The sequence below is a fragment of the Panthera leo genome, chromosome D1, assembly GCF_018350215.1.
Source record: "Panthera leo isolate Ple1 chromosome D1, P.leo_Ple1_pat1.1, whole genome shotgun sequence".
Classification (NCBI taxonomy): Eukaryota; Metazoa; Chordata; class Mammalia; order Carnivora; family Felidae; genus Panthera; species Panthera leo.
In genome coordinates, this window is record NC_056688.1 from 56004653 (window position 1) to 56019203 (window position 14551).

General features: G+C 35.4%; 1 protein-coding gene across 3 annotated transcripts in view; it reads right to left on the reverse strand.

The window, feature by feature from the left end:
• UVRAG (UV radiation resistance associated) overlaps positions 1–14551 on the reverse strand; it is a 297399-nt gene that overhangs the window by 150928 nt on the left and 131920 nt on the right. For all 3 annotated transcript variants that reach the window (XM_042904090.1, XM_042904091.1, XM_042904092.1), the window contains one exon: positions 13078–13183. In XM_042904090.1, the coding sequence (XP_042760024.1) occupies positions 13078–13183 (106 nt within the window). The remainder of the gene's footprint in view (positions 1–13077; positions 13184–14551) is intronic.

Below are 14551 nucleotides of genomic sequence, written 5' to 3' on the forward strand. Positions count from 1 at the left end.
TACCAAGAACCATAAAAATGCCAAAGTAAATGAAAAAGGATAATTAATAGATGCCAGTACTGAGATGACAAGACATGTTACAATTACCTGACAAAGATTTGAATGGCTATCATAAAAATGCTTCAGTAACAATTAAGGACATCTCTGAAACAGAGGAAAACATGGAACATCTTGGCAAAGAAACAGAAAGTTTCAGTCAAGAAACTGAAGATATAAAGAGGAATCAAATGGAAATTTTAGAGCTGAAAATATCAGTGGAATAAAAAAACTTCACAAATGAGCTCAGCAGCAAAATGTAGGAAACAGAGAGAAGCATCTTTAAGCTGAAAAATAGAGCAACAGAAACTACTCAGTTTAAACAAGAGAGAGAAAATAGACTGTAAAAAAAAATGAACAGAGTCTCAAGGGATCTGTGGAGCTATTTCAAAAGATCTACTATTATCAAGTACAGGGAGGAAAGGAGAAAGAGAGCAGAAGTGAAAAAGTACTCATAGAAATAATCATGAAATCTTCCCAAATTAGGCAGAGGAAATACATCTGTAGATTAAAGAAGCTAGTGAACCCCAAGAGAATAAATTAAATGAAGAAGCTGACTTCAGCTCAGGTCATGATCTCGTGGTTCATGAGTCTGAGCCCTGCGTCAGGCTCTGTGCCGACAGCTCAGAGCCTGGAGCCTGCTTCAGATTGTGTCTCCCTCTCTCTCTGTCCCTCCTCTGCTCACTCGCGCGCGCTCTCTCTCCCCCTCTCAAAAATAAATAAACATTAAAAAAAATTTTTTTAAATGGGCAAAAGATCTGAACTGTCACCTCACTGAAGAAGATATAAAGATGGCAAATAAGTATATGAAAAGATGCTCAACATCGTATGTTATCAGGGAACTGCAGACTAAAACAATGAGATACCACTATATGTTTACTAGAATAATAAGTATCCAAAACACTGACAATACGAATGCTGGCAAGGATGTGGACCCACAGGAACTGCTGTTCATTGTTGGTGGAAATGCAAAATGGTCATTATAGCCACTTTAAAAGATGGTCTGGCAGTTTCTTACAAAACTAAACACAGGATTACTATATGACCCAGCAATCATGCTTCTGGATATTTACCCAGATGACTTGAAAACTTACGTCCCCGCAAAAATCTACACATGAATGTCTATAGCACCTTTCTTCATAATTGCCCAAACTTCCAGATGAACTTCAATAGGTCAACAGTTAAACTGTGGTATAGCCATACAATGGAGTATTACTCAGCAATAAAAAGAAATAAGCTATCAAGCTATGAAAAGTCATGGAGGAACCTTAAATGCATGTTGCTAAGTAAAAGCAGCCAATCAGAAAAAGCTACATACTGTATGATTCCAACTATATGACATTCCTGGAAAAGGCAAAACTATGGAGACAGTAAAAAGATCAGTAGTTGCCAGGGGTTCCTGAGGGAGGGGGAAAAGGATGAACAGGTAGAGCCCAGGGGATTTTTAAGTAGTGAAATTACACTGCATGATACTGTAATGGTGGATACATGACATTGTGCATTTGCCAAACCCAGACAACTGTACAACATAGAGTAAACCTATGGTAAACTACAGACTTAAGTTAATAATATTGTATTGTATTAATATTAATATTGTGTTCACATTGATTCAACAATTGTACATGAGATGTTAAGAACAAAAAAAGCTGGGAGAAGAAGGAAATAATTTCTGTACAATTTTTCTATAAACCTAAAACTACTCTAAAAAATAAAGCTTATTTTTAAAAAAGTGATAGAACTATACCTCAAAAAAGCCAATTTTACTGAATGTTCATTTAATAAAACAAATCCCAGGCACATTCTCCCAGAGATACAACTAAGTTTGCTAAATAGGTAAGTTTGTGAACTTATCTTTCTATTAAAATAGTTCCTACTTAAACCTATGAAACCACACTCTAAACTTTACTCAGCCTCCCTTTTAATCCAAATACCTTTGGAAGCCAGAATTTGCCTCCAGATAAAATCTGAAATCCTGCCCCCACAATGAACATACATGTACTTGCACATTTGTATTCACACACAATTACTGCGCTATGAATGTATGTGCCCTTCTCTCCTGCTCTTTTTTTTAATTAAAAAAATTTTTAAAAATTTATTTATGAGAGATAGGGACAGCGTGAGCGGGGGAGGGGCAGAGAGAGAGGGAAGACACCAAATCCAAAGCAGGCTCCAGGCTCTGAGCTGTCAACAGAGAGCCTGACTCAGGGCTTGAACTCACAAACCAAGAGATCATGACCTGAGCCGAAGTGGGACACTGAACCGACTAAGCCACCCAGGTGCCCCTCTCCTGCTCTTTATCAACAGTGTCAATAATATGCTTCTCATGATTTTCCATAAAATCTTAACCCAATAGTAATATTTGGCTGTACCTAGTAAATTCTTATCTCCTTCCTAAGATATGTACTAATTAAAATTGTAATGAGAAAAAAAAAAAAAAAAACTATTCATTCAATAAACCGAATAGCTTTACCAAGCTGGTAGAAAACTTTAAAAGATAAAGTCAGCATCTCTATTTGATTCAAAGATAATGAAGAAGCAAGGGCACTCAGTGAGATGAGTAATGGTATTGCCTTGTTGAAGCAATGGGCATGGAAAATGATCTGGCAGTTGCGTGTAAAGTACTTTATGGCTATCGTTTCTCACCCAAAATGCTTTCTTCCTCATCTCTGAAACATTGATTCTAAACAGATGGCATGATCATCTGTTAAAGACATTCAAGCCAAGAAAACAAGCAGAACAGCTTATTTCCAATCATCATTATTATATTTGACCGGAAAACTCTATGAAATATGAAACATTCCTAAGCAATTTTTCTTGAACAAAGCAAACATTTATGAAGGGCATACTATGTACTCCTAAATGAATGAGAAATGGTGTCTGCTTTCTAAGAGTTTGGGTCTAATGGAGATAAAAGCCATTTTGCCCTGTCAACCAAATGTAAAAACAAAGACCAAAGACAGTGTGGTTGTTTATCATTAAAGAAAAAGGAACCAAGAAACAATTTGGATTTCTTTAATAATTCAATAGTATGATCATGACAGGCTAGGGTGTTTTTATATCACTGAGAGAAAAAATACATAAATTCTTAGGAAACAGTCCTTTTTTTACAAAGGAGTTAAGTGTTCAATTTTTGTAACTTGTATTTTTCCACAAAATATGTAAACCGAATTCTACCTGGGCAGAGGAAAAAAGAAACAACAGAAAAAAAGTGAAGCAACTTTTCATAGAACACAGATATGCCTACACAGAGGGTTAATCTGCTCTATTCCAGGGTACACACTCAAATAGGGAATATTTTCTAGAATCAAAGCACCAAGGGTACAAGTTCATCTAAATACTAAACTAATACAGGAAGGCATGTTTACAGTGTGTTTGCGTTATGGTCCATGTGCAGAAACTGGCCCATTTACAGAACTGTATCAAGTCATTCAATACCAATTCAATACCAATGGCTCTAATTTCTGACGAGAAGAGTAAACAAACCTGACCAAGTGGGATCTGGTTCTGCTTCTTTTCTAACTCATCTAACACAAGTGCTCAAAAGACCTTAATGTTCTATAAGTATCTGCTAATGGGTTTCTGTGTTCTATTTATCTGTTTACTCCTAGTTAATGTCACATGTGCATCTCCAATGGGTAAGTATTCATTGGATCTTAGTGTTTTTATACAACATGTATCTGATCTGAAAATCACAGGTAGATTCCTCTATTTGCAAGCACACACATTCCTATTTACAAAGACAATGACAGGCAATGTTCAAAGATTCATTTCAGAATGACAGACTAATTTGTAAATGACATACTAAAGGAAACAATTTTCTTTAGATCACATTGGAGCTAAAAAGCCTGAGGCGAAATGTTCTCAAAGCATGGTCCAGGAAACCACGAGAGTTTCTGAGACCATTTCAGAGTCTGTGAGATCAAAAATATCTTCATAGTACTACTAAGCTGTTATCTCCCTTTTTCATTCTCATTTTCTCATAACTGTATGGTGGAGCTTTCCAGAGTCTCTAAGATTTGTGGTATCCTCACAGCCTGATTGCCGAAATAAATGTGAGAATCCATCTGTCTTTTATTAACCTAGGCATCACCAACAGATACACACTAAGTTCTCTGAGGTCTTGATAATTTTTAAGAGTATAAAGAAGTCTTGAGACTAAAAAGTTTGAGCATGGTAGATTAGGGCACACTCATCTATATTAGTTTTCCCACAAAACCTGGAAATAATTAACAATCTGGAAAAAAAACTTTAGAACTATGGCAGTTGTGCTATGGGAACAAATTTACTTTTAAATGTCATTTCTAGGTTGTTTCTACTGCACTTACAGCTACTCAACCACCAAAAAAGGGGAAAAAATTTCCTTAGAAAATACTTAATCCAGGGGCACTTGGGTGGCTCAGGTGGTTAAGCGCTGACTTCAGCTCAGATCATGATTTCACGGTTCATGTGTTCAAGCCCCAGATTGGGCTGTCTTCAGCGCAGAGCCTGCTTCAGATCCTCTGTCCACCCTTCTCTCCCTGCTCCTCCCCTTCTCATGCACGTGCATGAGAAGCTCTCTCTCCCCCAAAATTAAATAAACTTTAAATAAATAAACATTAACAAAAAAGAAAATAATCCAATTTATTAACTTCATAGACACAGTGGCCATATCAGACCTAGAACCCAGATCCAACTAGGAAGATAAAGCAAAAGATATATAATAATAAAACATATACAAGTTCTACTTCTGCTGTTAAGAGAATGAGCACCTAAGAAACTGGTCCTCTGATTAAATAATAGCTACAGGCTCCAGATAAAATACAAAAAGCTGTTACATGAGAATTCTGGAGATTGATCACTGACAGGTAAATTTTGGAGAGATTCAGGGCCTGGTGCAAGCAAACAACATACAGAGTGAATTTCCCCTTTTCTGTAGCTTTGTCCTGAGGGTGACTGCAGTCAAACTCCAATGAAAGACAACTATCTTTCTAGCCAGAAGAGCCAGGGGAAAGAGATCAGGCAATCAGAATGAAGGAAGCAAGAGAATGGGCACCCCAGATTCTGTTTAAATTCAATCTGAGCCTCTGAATCATAAACAACATATGCATGAGGCAAAACAGAAAGCAGCTAGCTGTGAGTAAGGGTAAAAGTACTGAACTAAATGAAATCTAAGCCAATGTCCACTGCAAGCATGACAGCTTGAACCTAACCAAGTAACTACCTGCTAAAATAACATTGTGGGGTGCCTCGGTGGCTCAGTTAGTTAAGCATCTGACTTCAGCTCAGGTCATAATCTTGCAGTTCGCGAGTTCAAGCCCCATGTCGGGCTACAGTACTGACAGCTTGGAGCCTGGAGCCTGCTTCAGATTCTGTGTCTCCCTCTCTCTCTGCCCCTCCCTCACTCATGGTCTGTCTCTGTCTCAAAAATAAATAAATGTTTAAAAAAATTTTTTTAAATAAAAAATCAATATTCTTCAGAAGAAAGTAACAAAATCCAGAGAATCCACAAAATTATATTCACATTGTCCAGGATAATATGTAGTATTACCCCATATATGAACAGCCAGGAAAATAGGACTCACTCTCCAGGGAAAAGACAACCCACATATGGCAACCCTGAGATGACCCAGATGTTAGAATTATCATACAAAGACTTTAAAGCCACTATTAAAAATATGCTGAGTGAGAAAAAGTAAAATATCCTTACAATGAATCAACAGATATGAAATCTCAGCCAAGTACTACAAAAGGAAAATACTCTCACAATGAATAAAAAGATATAAAATCTCAGCAGAGCACTAGAAAATATTAAAAATATTAAAAGCAAGGACTTCTGCTTCTAGCCAAGATGGAATAGGAAAAATAAATAGTGCTCAACTAATTTTACCAGGCTACCATAATCCTAATACCAATCTGATAAAGTAATTTAAAACATTGTGCTCCAGTATCCCTAATAAATATAGCAAAAAAACCCTTAAATTATTTCCAGATCAAATCTATCGAGACACAAAAAAAGAGTATATACTGTAACCAATTCAGAGTTATTCCAGAAATGTAATGTTAAACATCTGAAATTAAAGTATGCAGAATTAAGGAGAAAAATCACACGGTCATTTCAATAGATGCAGAAAAAGCATCTGACAATATTCAACATCCATTCATGATAAAAACTCTCAGAAACTGGGAGTAGGAGGGAACTTCCTAACACCAATAAAGGGCATTACTACCATTATGTTTAATTAAGAAAGGATGACTCATTTCCCCCTACGATCGGGGACAAGGATTTCCCTTTGCATCACCTTTATTCAATATTGTACTGTACATTCTAGCTATTGAAATAAGTCACAAAAAAGAAATAATAAAAAGCACACAAAGCAGTCCAAGTTTGCAGGTATGAGTGTTTACATAGAAAATCCCAATAAATACACAAAATAACTACGAGAACTAAAAAATTAATATAACAAGGCTACAAGATACTAGGTTAATAAATTAAAAGGAACTATATTGTTTTATACTAGCAACAAACAGATGAGAAACAAAAATTCAAAAACAATTCCATTTGCAAGAATGCACCCCCAAAACTCCCATAAACTACGTAGGAATAGCTCTAACAAAAGATGTCCAAAATCTCTCAAGATATTGAAAGAATTAAAGAAAAATCTAAATGAAAGAAATATATGCCCGGTTCATGGAGTGGAGAACCTGTTGTTGCTAAGATGGCAATTCTCCACAAATTGATCTACAAATCTTTATCAAAATTGCAACAGGACTTTTTTTTTTTTTGTAGAAATGGACAAATTGATCCTTGAATCACTTGGAAATACAAAGAACCTAGAAAACCCACAGGAATTTTGATAACAAGAACAAAGTTGGAGGACTTACCATAAATGGTTTTAAAACAAGGGATCTATAATAGTAGAATTTGATATTGGTGAAAGGTAGACATATAGATCAGTGGAGCAAACAGAAAATCCAGAAACAGATGAACACATATTTAGTCAATTGACTTTAGAAAGACATTTCAAAACAATTAAATTAGTAAAGAAAAGATTCTTCAACAAATGATGGTAAATCAGCTGTATATTCATATAGAAAAAAATTACCTCACTTATTAACTCATACAAAAAAACTAGTTTGAAATGGATCATAGGTCTAAATGTCAAGCCCAAAACTACAAAACTTCTAGGAAAAAAAAAAAAAAAAAAACCACTAAAGAAATTTATATGATTTTAGGTTACTCCAAGATTCCCTATAGAGAAAACAAAAAGCCCTACCGATAAAATAACATTAAAAAACACACTGTATTTCACTAAACTTATAAATTTTTGCTCTTTAGAAAGCATCATTAAGAACATGAAAAGGCAAGCCACAGAATGTAAGAAAATACTCCCAACATGCGTATCAAAAAAAGGACTTGTATCCAAAAAAAAAAAGAAAAATACAAACACACATGCAAAAGTGTACGTATACACACACTCTCTCCCCCTCCCTCTCCCTCCTTCTCTGTTCCCCTCTCCTCTCTCAAACCTCAACACAAGAAGACAGAAATCCCATTAAAAAATAAGGGGAAAAAACATGAAACTACTTTACATGTATACTAGGAGTGAAAAAATAAGGAAATAAATTACAGATAATGGGAGCTAAGTTTCTCACTAACAGAAATAAAGATACTACAAATAAACTGAGGTAGAAGAATGAACTCTGTGCTGTTAAGAGTTGAATGTATCAATATGAAGTCATGTTTAGCTTAATACACATATAGATACTTGTGTATACCAGCTCTGTCCACTGCGAGGACCTAGAAGCAGTTACAACCCAGTAGCCACAAGCATACCCAGTACCCAGATCTTGTTTCTAAATACCATTATCTAACGGAAGGAACAGGACTCCTTGCAAAAATGGCTCATTCAGGGTTGAAACAGGGGAAAGACAAGATGAGCCTGGATCATATAGTGCCAGAAATTTTAAAAGTGCTTTAAAAAGCACACAAATAAAAAAGAGAGTCATGTCAAAGGATATAGGAGCCAACCTGAAAGAGCTCTCAATGTCACAAGGTGAGCAAGAAAATAAATAACACAGTATTTGATTATAACCTAAAGTATAAGATAAATATATAAAAGTCCATACTGATGAATAAATAAATAAATGGGGCAGGACAAATCTTCCCCACAAAGAATTCTAAATAACATATGTAGGCAGTCTTCCCTCAGAAGGTGGAGTCTAAGTCCCCTCTACTGGAGTGTAGGCTGGACGTAGTATCTTGCTTTCAAAAAATTAAGAGTATGGAGGGGCGCCTGGGTGGCTCAGTCGGTTAAGCGGCCGACTTCGGCTCAGGTCACGATCTCACGGTCTGTGAGTTTGAGCCCCGTGTCGGGCTCTGTGCTGACAGCTCAGAGCCTGGAGCCTGTTTCAGATTCTGTGTCTCCCTCTCTCTGACCCTCCCCCGTTCATGCTCGGTCTCTCTCTGTCTCAAAAATAAATAAACGTTAAAAAAAAAAAAAAAAAAAGTTTAAAAAAAAAAAAAATTAAGAGTATGGAAACAATACTCCAAAGGAGAGTACAGTGGATAAACCTAGGGAACACCACCTTAAGCAAGTAGTGGTTAAGGTAAATATCAACAGGGATTAGTAATGGCAATTTAAATGCAGGAAGGAATGAGAAACTGTCATAGATCAGAGAAGCCTACGAAGACAATGTGGTATCCTGGGCTGGATACTGGAACAGTGAATCCAGGCTATTCATGGCAAAACAACAGACAAATCCCAATCACAGGATATTCTATAAAATACCTGTCTAGTTTTCCTCAAAACTGTCAAAGTCATTAAAAACAATGAAAGTCTGAGAAATTTTCACAACCAAGAAGAGTCTAAGGAAGCAGGACTACTAAATGTAATATGGTTTTCTTCATGGGATTCTGGAACAGAAAAGAACATTAGGTAAAAATTAAGGAAATTTGAAGAAAGCATGGATTTTAGTTAATGCTGATTTATCAGTATAGGTTCATTAATTATAATAAATGTATCATTAAGGTAAAATGTTAATAACAGGAGAAACTGGCTGCAGGGTATACACTTTGTACTGTCTTTGTCATAATTCTATAAATCTACTACTGTTATAAAATAAAGTCTAGTTATTTTTTAAAAAGACATTAGTGGAAACACTGGTGAAACCTGAATAAAGCCCACAGTTAATGGTAACATATCAATGTTAGCTTCTTAGTTTGATATTGTACAATGTTAAATGTAACATGGTTATAGAAGAGGTTAATATTAGGGGAAAATGGATGAAAGTTATATGGAAACATTCTGAACTATCTTTGCAAATTTTCTGCAAATATAAATAGTTTATTTTTTTTATGGGCAAAAATACTTAAACTTACACTTCCTAAAGAATACACAAGTGACCAATAAAGATATGAAAAATGTCTGCCATAGAAATGCGTTACAAACTAAGAAAACACTATACACCCTCAAGAACAGCTAAAATTAAAGACAATAACCTCTTAGATGAAATAGACAAATCCTTGAAAAATGTAAGCTACTAAACTGAAGCTCACCCAAGAAGGAGATAACTTCAGTAACCCACAAATATGAAAGAACTGAATTCCTAGTTCAAAGCACACAAAGAAAATTCCATGTCCAGATAGCTTCACTGGTAAATTCTACCATACACTTAAAAAATAATTCCAATTCTACACCTATTCTTCCAGAAAACAGAAGAAAAAGCACCTCCCAACTCACTGGGTTGTAGCCAACATCACCCTGACAACAAAACCAAAGAGATTCTAAGAAAACAAAGTACAGACCAGACCAATATCCCTAATGAATGGAGACGCAAAAATCCTTTAAATATTTTAGCAAATTGAATCTGGCAATACATATAAAAAATATTTCCTCATGAACAAGAGGGGCTTTCCCCAGGAATGCAAAGTTGGATTAACATTCAAACATCAATGTATTTCACCACCATGATATGAGAAAACAGAAAAACAAAAATACAATTATCAATGGATACGGGAGAGGCATTTGACAAAATCCAAAACATATGAGCAAAGTTCAAGATGACAACAGCAGAAATTTCATAAGAAACAAATAAATGTCAAAAAGATACGTTGGCCATTGATGTAGTTTGAGAAGATGCTAAATCTTTTAAAAGCCATCAAGTATGAACTCAAGTTCTTATAACAGAGAAAGTTACATTTGATCTTACAAAGTAAGTACTCTGATTTCTTTTTTTTTTTACTGTTTTTTAACATTTCTTTATTTTTGAAAGAGAGAGACAGAGCACTAGTGGGGGAGGGGCAGAGAGAAAGAGGGAGACACAGAATCTGAAGCAGGCTCCAGGCTCTTGAGTTGTCAGCACAGAGCCCGATGAGGGGCTCAAACCCACGAACTGTGAGGTCATGACCTGAGCCAAGGTCGGATGCTTAACCGAATGAACCACCCAGGGACCCCCAAAGTAATCTGATTTCTTTCAGCATCAAATACGCCTTCTGACTGACTATACTTAGGCTAAAATTAAAGTCAATTCTTAAAAATTGAAACTGTCTGGGTTGGAGTATAATGACCTTGGGGATTTAGAAAGGGAATGAGGAAAAAAGGTAACAGTAAAGTTTCTAATTTGCTACAGGTGAGTCTCAAAGTAGAAAATTAACAAGTACATGGCATTACTGCCTGAAAGAAGACAAGTAAACCAAAATTTGCCTCTGCTTGTGAAATGATTATGGGAAAGTTGCTTCCTGTCTTCAGGCCTCATTCTCCATCCTGTAGTATGAGGAGAGTATGCTTGCTCACAAAAAAGAAAGAAAGAAAATTTTCAGGCCCAGAATGGTGTCACTTAGATCGAGTTCCCAAACTGGTACTTACTATGAAATCTAACTGCATTTCAACCTCCTCTAGAAATGGCCAGCTAGGAATTTTTCAGTCTTTGCCAATGAGTCTGACCCTTAGGCCCTCTGTATCCCCACAAAAAAGATGAGGCAATCTGCATGATAAGACACTTTGCTTCTCCCCCAAGGAGGCAGGCCTTGCCTGGAACAATCCTCTTCTTTTGCTAATAACTTTCTCGCCCCTACCCTCCTTCTATAGAAACCTTCCACTTTGTACAATTTAACTTGCTAGATAAGGTATTGCCCAATTGATTCCCGTGTCATTTGAAAAAGCCACATAGAAATTCAAATTTTCTTGGCTGAATTTTGTTATTTAACATGCTAGATTCATTCCTAAATTCAATATTTATTGAGCACTTACTATGTGTCAAACACTTTTCTAGACAATGGTGAATACAGCAGTGAAGAAAAACAGACAAAAATCCCTAGCCTCATAGAGTCTGGAGAGACAGACAAAGTACATATGCAAAGTATATAGCATGTTAAAGGGCAGTAAATACTAGGAGAAAAATAAAATGGGGAAGGGGGTTGAGTGTGCTGAGGAAGGTTGGCTTTAGTGGGGTTATACAGGAAGTAGATGATTTCTAGGTCCACTTTTAGTTCAAAAATCAATGATTCTCTTCTATGTTGACCAGGCAGCGTAAAAACACAAAGTGAACCTCTGAACCTGACCTCTTTACACTCACACATTCTATCGCCTTGCTCTATGTGTCACCACTTATATTTTAGAAAAATAGGATTAAACATACATTTTTTCATACTGAGACAAAACATATGCTGTCATTTAATGGAATAAGTAATTTCCCAGTCTTGCCTTGGGGAGACGAAAATAAGAAAGAAAGAAAAAAACCCTAGCAATTTCTACTCAGACAAAGGTTCTAAAAATGTGGCATTTCTGTACACTACAGAAAGGATTAAAATTATCTGTTTTTTTTCTCCTTTTCCAATATGTTTGTGGTCTGGAATTTCTTCCTTGACTGAGCTTAAGTTAAAACAAGACGTGGTTTAACAGCTTCTCCAAAATGGAAGATTTTCCATAGGCAAGAAAAGTCATATGAATAAATATTACTACTATAGTTATTGCAGCTGCCATATTTTGTGTACCTGCTATGTGCCAGGTACAGCTAGTCATTTTATATATTAGGTTGAATTATATGAAACTGCCATTTATAGGTCAAAATCAGCAATTTCGTATAGTTTAAATACATTATCATCCATTAACTTCAAAGTTCATGAGAGAGGAGTCTGTGTAAGTGGTTAATTGCATTGCTTTTCTATAGTTCATCTATTAAACTATTATCTTGGGCAAATCTTCAAGATGATATGGAACTTTTGTTTGGAGATAAAAAGGCCTTTTCCTAAGTTGATATGCTATAAATGACAACTGGAAGATACTGCCTTTCTGTGAAAATGAGTTAGTAAAAACAAAACAAAACAAAACCAAAACAAAACAAAAAAACAACTCAAAGTTTTTTAGTTAGGACTTAATTTGAGCACAGATATCATCAAAAGCTGTCCATAGCCATGGAGTTTCATTTCAAGAAAAGTTCAATTTATTAGTTATGCCCACTATTCTGCTCAAAGACAGAATCTTTATTCCAAAATTAGTATTTTTAAAAATAATTAATTTAGAAAAGAGTCTAGAGCAACCCCAAATTACACTAATATCTTGAATCTGTCCATTTGGGTTGGAATTTCTATTTCTTTGGAAATGCCTCATCAAAAGAATCTTTCCCCAAAGAGAACACTGTCCATAAACCAGCCTATTAAGTTTACTCCAAATAATTTTAAGTTCATCTTTTAAGCAGAGATTAGTCCCTAAAGGTTTTTGTTTTTTCTTTTGGCAGCTATTTCCCATTCACTATAGTCTGTGTCTAGAGTTCACATTAGTAAGACATTAATAAAATAGCTTTTAATTATTTTCTAAGTAATTGTATGTCATCTAAAGTTTCATCTAGCAGAAAAGGCAGGTCCTTTTTTTTTTTTGCATGTTCCATCAAGAGATGGGAAAGTGTTTTCCAATATTTAAATGCCAACATAAGTCTCAGTGAAACATTAAAAGAAAAAATACCTAAATAAAGCTTTTTGGGAAAAAATTAATTAACACAAGAAGAATATGATGATCACATTTAGCAATCAAGGAGTCTAAACAATAAATATATATAAAAACCTACCAACTCATTGCTTGTAGATGTGAGTCTTAGCTTTTCTTCAATTTCCTTTCCAATTTTCTGAACAGTTACCTGAGTCTGTTTAATTGCACACTGGGCTCTATGAAGCCTAGAAATAAAAGTTAGAGAAAAATTCAAGTGAGTTAACTATAAACTCTCAACACAGAGACATAAATGGAACAAACAAGAGACATAAATGGAACAAAATGAGGACAAACCTTCCAGGATAAACAGAATTAGTAATGAACTCAAACTGATCACTTCATAATTCCCTAGCATACCTGTAATGAAATAACAGGAATTACAATGTGCCCTTAAAACACCCTTTCAGGGCATCTAGGTGGCTCAGTCAGTTAAACAGCCAACTCTCAATTTCAGCTCAGGTCATGATCTCATGGTTCAGATCAAGCCCCAAGTCTGTGCTGTCAGCATGGAGCCCACTTGGGATTCTCTCTCTCCTTCTCTCTCCCCCTCTCTCTCTGTCCCTTCCCCACTTGTGTGCACACGGAGGAATAATACAGTAAGTAAAGAAACTTAAAAAAAAAAAACACCCTTTCTATGCCTGCCTGCCTCTGATATATTGAGAGTTAAAATGGTGAACTCACAGGAGTCTGGAAGACACCTTAGAGAGAAAATAATCTGGCTGAATCCCATCATGTTAAAAATGTGAAAACTGAGGCCCAAGGAAATTAAGTGGATTGCTAAAGTCACCAGGAGAATATCAATGACGACAAACCTGAATATTACTTATGGGTATCCACAAAGAAAAAAAGAATTAACAATAATCCCAGTTAAAAAGACTAATTTAAAGCAGCAGCCACTTTGAAACAAGGAACATTGAAAAAAATTAGAAACTATTTTTCTTTTTTGCTTCCATTATGGGTTTGTGTTTTTCTTTGTCTCTTGGTCTTCAAATATAGCTTATGTATTTCTTATACATATACATATTAAAAATGGTCAAACTGTATTTTTAGATGACATGATTTTCATATAAAGAATCATTAGAAATCTACAAAACAACTACTAGAACTAATAAGGTCACAGGATACAAGGTCAACATACAAAAAAATTCAGTGATATTTCTATATATGGGTCAATAGTTTCACAATCACAATCACAATCTCAACAGGCTTTGGTTCTTTGGAAGAAATTAAGAAGCGTATTGATACTATAATTTATACAGAAAAACAAAGAATCTAGAAGAGATAAACCAAGATAAACTTAGAAAAAATAAAACTATATAATCAAAACAATATGCTACTGGCATAAGGATCAAAAAAATAGATCAATGGAACAGCATAAAGATTATATATAAAGATATAGAGCTACACATATATGGCCAATTGATTTTGGACAAAGGAATCCAGGCAAATTAACGGAGAAAAGAAAGTTTTTAAAACAAATGGTGCTGGAACATTGGACAAACATAGGGGGAAAAATTAATTTCATTCCCTACCTCACAGCACATTCAAAAGAT